Below are 11,085 nucleotides of genomic sequence, written 5' to 3' on the forward strand. Positions count from 1 at the left end.
GAATTGTCCTCGTTCCAGGAGTAACTCCACTTGCTAAATCGCCTTACCGACTAGCTCCTGCTGAAATGCAGGAATTGTCCAGCCAACTCAGTGAACTCCTGGACAAGGGATTCATCCGACCCAGCTACTCACCATGGGGAGATCCGGTCCTCTTTGTCAAAAAGAAGGACGTATCTTTTAGGATGCGTATCGATTACAGGGAACTAAACAAACTCACCGTCAAGAATCGCTACCCACTCCCACGAATCAACGATCTATTTGAGCAGCTCCAAGGAGCTAGTTACTTCTCTAAGATAGATCTACGGTCCGAGTACCATCAGATCAGGGTCCGGGAAGAGGATATTCCCAAAACTGCTTTCCGAACTCGTTACGGAGATTATGAATTTGTCTGAATCCCCTTCGGTCTAACAAATGCCCCTGCCGCATTTATGGACCTGATGAACCGAATCTGTCGACCATTCCTTGACAACTTTGTAATCATCTTCATTGAAGACATTCTCGTCTATTCCCGAAGCGAAGAAGAGCATGGCCGACATCTCCGACAAATCCTAGAAACCCTACGAACGGAAAAGCTATACGCAAATCTTTCTAAGTGTGAGTTTTGGCTCTGTAGCATGAACTTCTTAGGTCATGTTGTTAGTCAGTAAGGAATTCATGTGGATCCTTCTAAGGTCAAAGTCGTCGAAGGATGGGCAGTCCCGACAACACCCACAGAAATCCGCCAATTCTTAGGCCTAGCAGGCTACTACAGGAGATTCATTCAGAACTTCTGTAAGATCGCCAAGCCACTTACCTCGCTTACACAAAATGGCGTACCATTCAAATGTACGGACAAACAAGAAGTTGACTTCCGAACCCTGAAGCAAGCCCTCTGTAGTGCCCCGGTACTATCTCTACCGGAGGGAACGGAAGATTTCGTGGTCTACTGTGACGCGTCGAATCAGGGTTTAGGTTGCGTTCTCATGCAACGTGGAAGAGTGATAGCTTACGCATCCCGCTAACTAAAGACACACGAAGTGAATTATACAACCCATGATCTGGAATTGGGAGCGGTGGTCTTTGCTATAAAGATTTGGAGGCATCACCTTTATGGTACGAAGTGCACCATCTTCACGGACCACAAAAGTCTCTAGCATATCTTGCACCAGAAAGAGCTAAATATGAGGCAACGAAGATGGGTTGAACTATTAAACGATTACGAGTGTGAAATCAAATACCACCCAGGCAAGGCCAACGTGGTAGCTGATGCCTTGAGCCGGAAGGAGTACTCTAATCGTCGCGTGAAAACTCTGTCAATAACCATCAAATCTCACCTAACCACTCAGATCGGGGTAGCCCAGTTAGATGCCATGAAAATGGAAAACAGTGCAAGTGAAGAATTACGCAGAATGGAGAAGAATCTAGAGGTAAAGGAGAACGGAGTATACTACTTCATGAACCGTATTTGGGTCCCTAAACTCGGAGGATTTAAGGAGGTAGTCATGAATGAAGCTCACAAAACGTGATACTCCATCCATCCTGGTTCGGAAAAGATGTACGTGGATATTAAACAACATTATTGGTGGCCTAACATGAAGACAAAAATTACCACCTATATCAGTAAATGCCTTACTTGTGCCAAAGTAAAGGTGGAGTACCAAAAGCCCTCGAGGTTGTTACAGCAACCGGTGATTCCCGAGTGGAAATGGGAAGGGATTTATATGGATTTTGTGACCAAGCTACCCAATATGTCAGATGGATTAGACACCATATGGGTAATAGTTGACCGACTGACGAAATCCGCTCATTTCTTGCCAATAAAAGAATCCTACAAGATCGAGAGATTGACACGATTATACATTCGAGAAATCGTGAGACTCCATGGAGTACCAGTGTCTATTATCTCGGATAGAGACAATAGATTCACTTCACATTTTTGGCAATCACTTCAGAAAGAACTCGGAACCCATCTCGACATGAGCACCGCTTATCACCCACAAACGGACAGTCAAAGTGAACGAACCATTCAGATGCTCGAATACATGCTTCACGCACGTGTGATAGACTTTGGGAAGTCTTGGGACATCCACTTGCCATTAGTGGAATTCTCTTATAACAACAGTTATCATTCGAGCATCAATGTCGCTCCTTTCAAAGCACTATATGGACGTAAGTGTAAATCACCGTTATGTTGGGCTAAAGTGGGTGACACCCAGCTAGCGAAAACACTAGCATCGGACAATGTGCTAACGGGACCGGAGATCATACGTGAAACCACGGAAAAGATAGTTCGAATCAGAGCTCGACTACAAGCATCGCGCGACTGACAAAAGAGCTACGCCGATAGACGGCGAAAGCCCTTAGAGTTTCAGGTCGAGGATCAAGTGTTGTTAAAAGTTTCACCTTGGAAAGGAGTCATTCGTTTTGGAAAACGGGGAAAACTGAACCCACGATACATTGGACCTTTCGACATCGTTTCCCAAATAGGTCTAGTGGCGTACAAACTGCAACTACCTGCTGAGCTAAGCAGTGTACACCCCTTGTTCCATGTCTCCAATCTTAAGAAGTGCCTATCAGATGAAACACTCGTCATTCCCCTTGACGAGATTGAAATCAACGAGAATCTCCTGTTCATTGAGGAACCAGTCGAAATCATGGACAGGGAGGAGAAGCGTACTAAGCAAAGTCGCATCCCGATCGTGAAAGTACGATGGAACGCAAAGCGTGGGCCAGAATTCACGTGGGAACGCGAAGACCAAATGAAGCAAAAGTACCCTCACCTATTCTAGCATTCTCAAATCTAGCTTTCAAAAGAATTTCGGGACGAAATTCCCTCTAACGAGGGGATGATGTTACAACGTAGATATTTTTGTGCCTCGTAGATTACAACAATTAAGCCAAAGTGTGAATCAAAGACTCAAGAGCATGTATGATGCATACTCTATGACAATAAAATTTCAATCAAACACTTGATACAAGCACTACAAATAGTCAACAAGCAATTGGAAACCCTAGAAGTCCTTGTTTAAGTCCCTTTTGGACTAGGACTTCCTTATTGGGCCCAATGGACCAATAAGCTTCCAATTTGACCATCTTGGGCTTAGAACTCTTAAATAGGCTCTAATTGGACCCACTTTCATTTATTTTACCATGTTGGGCCATATTGGGCCTAGAATGAAATAAATTATTTACATGAACCAAATTGGGCCATGAGGCACCATAGAAGTCTAATGGGCCGGAAAACAATCAAAATGGGCCCATGATTTGGATTTAAGCACCAAAGGCCCAAGTCTCCATCTCTCCCCTCTATCTCTCGGCCCAAGTAGAAAAAAAAAAGAAGAATTTGAGAATTAAGGGGGATTAGCCACCTCCTTAATACCTATGGGATATCCAAGCATATCTCACATGTTTCCATGCATATCCTCTCACTTCTCCCTCTTTTCTTCTTCTATTACTCTCGGCCGAGAGTATCACATACCCATACATAATCATTCACTTAAAAACACTCATGAACACACCACAAATCCCTTCACTTCCTTTTCAAAATTTTCGAGATTTAAGGACTTTGCAAGGAGGATTCTTCACAAAAATCATCATCTTAGGTAAGTTGATGCTTGGATCCACACTCTAGACTCTTTGTTCTATCAAAAATATCCTCTTAACTCATATGAATTCATGATCTTCTATCTTAGAACCCTCTAAGCTCGAGATCCATTCAAGAAACTTGCTAGGGCCGAAAATAGCAACAAACTCTTCGTTTTTCTTCTTCAAATCGAAACCACAACTCAAGGTGAGCTTCATACCCCCTCTTTTTCGGTTTTTATAAGTTTTATCAGGGAGAATACAAGCAAATGTGTAGATCTATGAGTATATGTATGCCTTGTGTGATTTTTATGCTTATATGTATGATCTTGTGTGATTGTGATGTTTAAACTAGCCACATGAACCTAAAAACCGAGATCTACTATATGAAGAATGAAATAAGTATAACTTATACCATTTCACACTAATCAAGTATAGAAAAATAATCTAGTTGGTTAAAGAATACCATATTGCCAACCTGAAACTCCAATGTGAGATCTTAAAGAATACCATATTGCAAACCTGAAACTCCAACTCGGATCGACACCGGTTGGCATAGCTCTTTTGCCAACTCCGAGCAGTCTGCAGTCTTTGTCGGATCTGTTGAATAAGCTCTATGGTCTGAAGGACCACCTCAGTCTGCCCCATAACCGTATGACCAAACTCGCCCCATCAAACTGGGGTACGGCATCTTCGCCCATACAAGAGCTCGAAAGGAAAAGCACTAATGTTGGATTTATAATTGTTGTTGTAAGAAAACTCCACAACAGGTAGGTAGGTGTCCCAGCTCCCACCAAAATCGATAGCACATGCCTACAACATATCCTCAAGGGCCTATATTGTCCACTCAATCAAGCTATCGATCCTTGGATGATAATTAGTGCTAAAGTGCAACCTCGTACCCAGTTCCTCATGGAACTTCTGCCATAAATGGGAGGTGAACCTAACATCATGGTCTGAAACAATGGAGATTAGAACCCTTTGGCGAGTAATGATCTTGAAAATACACATCGACCAACTTCTCGGTCGAAGAACTCTCCTGAATCGCTTGAAAGTAGGCACTCTCGGTCAATTGATCCACAATGAACCATATAGAATCAAAACCCTTTCCCATCTTCGGAAACATGGTGATGAAATCCATCAAAATCTGCTCCCATTTCCACATAGGAATCTCCAGAGCCTATAGCTTACCTTGCAGCCTCTGATGCTCAGCCTTAAGCATCCTACATGTCATGAATCTCTCCACATACTAGGCTATCTCTCTCTCTCTCTCGCTCTCTCTCTCTCTCTCTCTATATATATATATATATATATATATATATATATATATATATATATATTTATATATATCTTTCTCTCTCTGTCTCTCTCACTCTTCATCCATGGCCTCTAATAGCTCAATTTGAAATCCCAATACATCTTGGTGACCCCCAGATGAATAGAAAAATAAGACTTATGAGCCTCCTCCAACATAATCTGTCTGACCCCGCTAGACATCAGAAGCCAGACCCGTCCACATTGGGTAACAAACCACGACAATCCAAGACAAATTTGACAATCTCACCCATGATCCTCTCTTTCTTCCAATTCTCCTCCCGATTACCCTCGGCTTGAGCCTCCCTGGTCAATCACAAAAGTGGAGAATCCACTAATATCCTCATATAAAACACCCAATCTGAAGGTACATCCGACTTGCAGCTCAAATCATCCGCCACTACATTCGCTTTACTTCAATTAGGCCTGGCAATTGGGTTGGGTTCGGGTTGGCGGGTCACGGGTTGACGGGTTGGCGGGTTGGAATTCAAAAACTCAACCCAACCCATATAATATATGGGTTGGCAGGTTGGCGGGTCACGGGTTGACGGGTTGGAAACATCAACCCAACCCAACCCACATAACCCGTATAAGTATATGGGTTGGCGGGTTCACGTGTTAGTGGGTCGAACCCAACCCGTATAACCCTTTTAATAAGCAACACATTTTAAGATGAAATTGAAAAATCTAAATAAAATGAAGTCCAAAAGTCATAAACATTAAACATAAAGTCATAAACATCCAAAATAAACATTAAACATAAAGTCATAAACATCCAAATAAAACTCTAAAAATCAAAACATTCATGAAAAGTGCAATTGTTCAAACATATCCAAAAACAAATGTGATATTCATTCATGCTACAATTCTCATTTCTTCCTCTAGCACCGACTTCTTCAAGATAACCTTCAAATAGAAACAATATGAACAATCAAATTTATGATCTTTTGAAAGCTACATAAATATTTGTACTAAAAAGAACTCACCAAATGACACCTTAAAGTATGTTCGAATTTATAACCTCTGTATTGTCTTCATTGATGTTCAAATTCATTACATTTTGAGTTAGGTTGTCAATAGCCACATTCAAACCAACTACATAAGGTAAAGAAAAAAATTAATACAAAGTTTTAGATAATACGATAAAACCAAAAATTATGAAATATTATCTTTTTCTCCAAACAACCAATCCCGACTACAAACCAAAGCTTCAACTACATCGGGCTTCAAGGAACTTTGATATTCATTAAAAATTCTTCCACCAACACTAAAGGCCGATTCAGATGCTACTGTTGAAACGGGAACACAAAGTATATCCATAGCTAATTTAGCTAATTCAGGATACCTATATTGTTGGGCTTTCCAAAACTCAAGCATGTTAATGGAAGAAGTTCTTTTAGCTCTTGGCTCAAGAAGGTATAAATGCAATTGACTTGTGGTGTTGGAACCCGGATCATCATTATCATATTTGTCAAACTCCTATAATAAAAAATAATATATATAAAAAACGAATTAGCAATTTAGTATATTTAAAAACTAAACAAATATAAAAACAAATTTAATAGTAATTAGAAAATATGATTTACCTCAAGAATGTTGTTTTGACTAGACTCTCCCTCAACATTGCTTTGTCTAACGTTGTCGTTGCTCCCTTGATGTGATGTCGAGTCGGATGTTGTTGAATTTTTTGAAGCTTGCACATATTCATCATAAAGTTCATAAAGGGCACTCTCAATAGCCTTAAATTGTGATGAACCTTCTCCATAGAGTTTTTTATAGCAAAAGTCAATAAACGACAACTTATATCTAGGATCAAACACCACGGCTATAGCTAACAGAACATTAAAATCAGCCCAATATTTGTTGAACTTATTCCACATTTGGGTAGCTATTTTTTTCATATACTCATCGGGACTATTCTTCTCTTCAACCAACTTCAAATGTATTCCAAATATTTGAGGGAAATACAAATTTGAAGTAGGATAAAGTGATCCTGAAAACTGAAGAGTTGCATCATAAAACACTTTCAGAAAGCTACACATTTTCTCAACTCTTTCCCATTCATCAGAGGATGGGCAATCTTGAAAGTTAGAATCACTCAAACTAAGATGCGAAAAGGCTAGTCAATAATAAAGTGCACAAGAAAGCATCATATAAGTAGAATTCCACCTAGTAGGAACATCTTGCATCAAAGCCTTTCTGGTGCCCAAAAGATTTTGTGAGCAACATTGAGAAAACCTTGTTTTTCTTGCTGAAGATCCTTTGACATACTTCACACATTCTCTAACTTTTTCCACAGCCACATCGATTTGTTTCAACCCATCTTGAACAATCAAATTGAGAATATGGGCACAACATCTCAGATGAAACAACTTACCATCATATACTAAAGAATTCATCAAACAAAATTGATTCTTAAGCAATCCAACACATACATCATTAGAGGAAGCATTATCCAAAGTGATAGAAAACAACTTCCTTTCAATTCCCCAAGTTTTGATCAAGCCACTAAGCTTTTCAGCAATAGCAACACCGGTATGTGGAGGAGGGAATTCAGAAAAATTTAAAATCCTTTTTTGTAAGACCCACTTGCTATCAACATAATGGGCAGTCAAACTCAAATAACCATCTGTAACAATTGATGTCCAAGCATCAGAAGTTAAGCATATTCTACTTGGGCATTTAAGCAACTCGCCACGAAGTCTAACACAATGACTTGCATGTAGCTTTTTAATGTCTGCCTTTGCTGTGTTCCTACAAATATGACTGGAATTTGGTTCCAAATATTTGCAAATATTTCTAATTCCTTCATACTCAACAAAGGAGAATGGCAAGTCATGTGTAATAACAGCTTCAATCAACAATTCCCTTAGTCTTTCTTGACTAAACTTTGGATTTCTCAAATCCATTACACCTTGGCTATCAGAAATCATATATTGACCAATGTCTCTAGTATTATTATCTTCACATCTCCTTCGATGGCGACGTAGATTACCGGTACCGTTTTGACTTCCTGCTTTATATTTTTGACCACATTTGTTGCACACACAATATAGGGTTTCATTTGGTGTTTTTCTTGGTAATTTAGTAAAGCTTTTCCAAACATCTGAAGTTGATGTCCTTGTTTTCCTTTTTTTTTGAAGAAGTACTCTCAACTCCTTGTGATTCATTTGGTGCGTCAACTTCTTCAATTGAATCATCACTTTCACTTTCTTCATTGTCAACCTCAACATGATTGTTAACAATAACATCTTCCATATCGACCTACACAAACAATATAGTGATAAACAGGTTAACGCTATTGTTTAACAGAAAAAAAAAAAGCACTACTGATTATTAAATAGTGGGTAAAAACAAGTCAAAATCAGTGTAAATAAAGAAAATAAAGTCGTCAAAATCTGGATTTAGAAACAAGTCAAAATCATTAAATTGTTCCAGTGATAGAATTTAATTGATAACTAAAGAATTTGGATCCTGAATCGATAAATAATGGGTAAAAACAAGTCAAAATCAGATCCTGAATTTCAAGTTCTAGTGATAGAATAATATCAATAAATAAAGAAAATAAAGTCATCCAAATCTGGATTTAGAAAGAAAAACAGAAGTGTCGAACATCGATGGATGCTTGGATCATGAGCGAACGTCAAAATCTGGTGGGAATACCGTAATTTACTAATCTATACTCTATAGAGTGTATATACTACAGATTGTTAATAACTGATTTACCGAGTTACCGTCAAAATCTGATTGGAACATGAGCGAACGTCAAAGACTCAAAGTGTCGAACGTCGAAGTTGATCAGGAGCGAGTGCAATGTGCGAACGACGTTGAGCGGATGAGGAGCAGCCCGATGCGTGATTGAATCGTGAGTCCGTGATGTTTCTGCCTTCGAAGATCAGTTCTTAACTATTAACTTCATATCCTTCGTTTCAATCATTCGTGATCGTGAATGTGTATAATGGAAAAGAGAGGCGTTTTTTTTTATTAGGGCACGCAGTAGCTGTAGTTGGCTGCACACATGGACTCAAGGAGTGAAAATGGGTCTGTGGATCATGAGCTACAACACAAGCCCACGAATACCAAACTAATTTTAATTTTTTATATATATGATAAATAGAAAATAAAAGTATAATATTAGATTGCTAAAAATTAAAATAAATAGATAATTAAATAAATTAGGCGGGTTGTCGGGTTGACCCGCAAACCCAAACACGTAACCCAACCCAACCCATTAAATAAACGGGTTGGCAGGTTGGCGGGTTTGCGGGTTGACGGGTCAGAAATCTCAACCCTAACCCGCTTATTTTCGTGTCGGGTTACGGGTTGGGTCGAGAGTTGCCACCCCTAACTTCAATGGTAAAGAATCTCGCAGTTATAATCCTTGACTACATCCAGCCACATGCGTTGCCTCATGTTCTGGTTCGACTAATCCATAATATTCCTTAGACTCTTATGATCCATGTAGATAGTACAACGAACCCCATACATATAGTGCCTCCATATCTTGAGGGAAAAAACCACTACCCCTAACTCCAGATCATACTTGGGATATCGCGTCTCATGTGGCTTCAGCTACCACAAAACATAAGCTATCACACATCCTCACTGCATGAGAAATGCCCCCAGAATAGTGATGGAAGCATCACAAATTCCAATAATCCTCAATTCCCTCCGGGAGGGTCAAAATCGGGTCTCACATAATCTGTGTCAAAGGGTCTTAAATGTTGTATGCTGCTCAGGGACCCATCGGAAATCCACCCTTTCCTCGTCAGACGAGTGAGGGGTACCACAATCTTGGATAAATCCTGAATGAATCACCGATAGCAAGCTGCTAAACCCAATAAGCTCCTGATATCCAATGGAAATTTTGGAACCTCCCACTACATTACGACCTCGATCTTGGTCGGATCAACCAATATCACATTCTGGTTAATGAGGTGTCCAAGGAATTGAACCTCTCGTAACCAAAACTCACACTTCGTGAAGTTAATCTAAAGTCGTTCTCACCTCAAAGCCCCTAGAAGCTTACAAAGATGCTACTCATGTTGCTCTCTAGTCTTGGAGTAAACTAGGATATCATCAATGAACACAATAACGGGACGATCGAGCATCAACATGTAAACCTGATTCATCAAGTCCATGAATATTTCTGGCACATTGGTGAGCCCAAATGGCATCACCACGAACTTGTAGTGCCCATAACGAGTCTGGAACACGATCTTCTCCACGTCCCCCTCTCTTACTCTAACCTGATGATACACATGTTGGATATAGTGTCTAAGTCCATAACTTTATTTGGTATGAACTTGACCCGACCCGGCATGGTCCATTTGGGTTGCATGGCATTGCAATACTTGGACAGACTAAATGAGAGAATAAGGTACTTATGATTATTAATATATTATAAGTTTTAATATATTAATAATAGTATTATTTAATTAGTATTTGATCAAGTATTAATCTAGTATTACTTTGGTGATCAAAGTGAAACTAATTAAATATGTAAGGGTTGATTATGACAATCATAAATTCTTTTATGGTGGATTAATGATCCATGGTTTATGGGTTATGGATGTAACCATTTGGAGCTCCATGGATAGTCCATGGGAGTTACAAACCCATGGGTCATGAGAAATGAAGAGTCATGATAATTATGGGTCTTCTTAATGAAACCCTAATTGTGACACCACTATAAAAGGAACCCTTTGGCTAGTAAAATCGGACCTAAGAGGTTACTAGAGAGGGCATAACCGATTTTGAGTGCTACAAGTATTCTCTCAAGTTATTCAAAGTTTTGTGGTGTTGTGTGAAGCATTTGAGGCACAACATTTGGGGTGCTAGGCTCACAAAGTCTTGAAGGAATCCAAGCAACAACAAGGTATGTATTTCTACTAGTTTTATGTTTTATGTAATCCCCATGCCATGCTAGTTAGGAAATAACCTTCAAAAAGAAATTTGCATGTATATAGAGAAAACATAGATTCAAGGTTATTAGGGTTGCATGTACACTTAGGAAGTGTTAGAATGCTCAAAACCCATCAGTGGTATCAGAGCCTAGGATTGTTTTCTGTATACTTGATGCAAAACTGCTTGAAAAACGAAAATTCTGCATTCTGACGACTGTACTCGCCGAGTCCATCGGGAGGACTCGTCGAGTCCATGAGCAAATTCATCCTACTCGCCGAGTAGGATCGAGCTGGGTAGATTTTT

The 11,085-nt window shown here is 39.6% G+C and overlaps 1 protein-coding gene across 1 annotated transcript; it reads right to left on the bottom strand.

The window, feature by feature from the left end:
- Positions 1 to 5,730: 5,730 nt before the first annotated feature.
- LOC145030010 (zinc finger BED domain-containing protein RICESLEEPER 1-like) lies at positions 5,731 to 6,917 on the bottom strand. The gene is made up of 4 exons (XM_078978451.1): positions 6,462 to 6,917; positions 6,075 to 6,354; positions 5,897 to 5,970; positions 5,731 to 5,781 (listed from the first exon to the last, which is right to left on the bottom strand). The coding sequence occupies exons 1-4, from the start codon at positions 6,915 to 6,917 to the stop codon at positions 5,731 to 5,733; spliced, it is 861 nt and encodes a 286-aa protein (XP_078834577.1).
- Between the last annotated feature and the right edge of the window lie 4,168 nt (positions 6,918 to 11,085).

The sequence above is a fragment of the Lactuca saligna genome, chromosome 2 (assembly GCF_052625555.1).
Source record: "Lactuca saligna cultivar CGN05327 chromosome 2, ASM5262555v1, whole genome shotgun sequence".
NCBI classification, from domain to species: Eukaryota; Viridiplantae; Streptophyta; class Magnoliopsida; order Asterales; family Asteraceae; genus Lactuca; species Lactuca saligna.

What these genes read in the sequence shown, in the direction of transcription:
- LOC145030010 (XM_078978451.1), bottom strand. Translation starts at nt 6,917, where the DNA reads ATGTGTAGCTTTCTGAAAGTGTTTTATGATGCAACTCTTCAGTTTTCA. An exon ending in TGTAGTTGAAGCTTTGGTTT is followed by an intron (nt 5,971 to 6,074) that starts GTAGTCGGGATT and finishes TACCTTATGTAG; the next exon opens with TTGGTTTGAATGTGGCTATT. An exon ending in TCAATGAAGACAATACAGAG is followed by an intron (nt 5,782 to 5,896) that starts GTTATAAATTCG and finishes TTCTATTTGAAG; the next exon opens with GTTATCTTGAAGAAGTCGGT.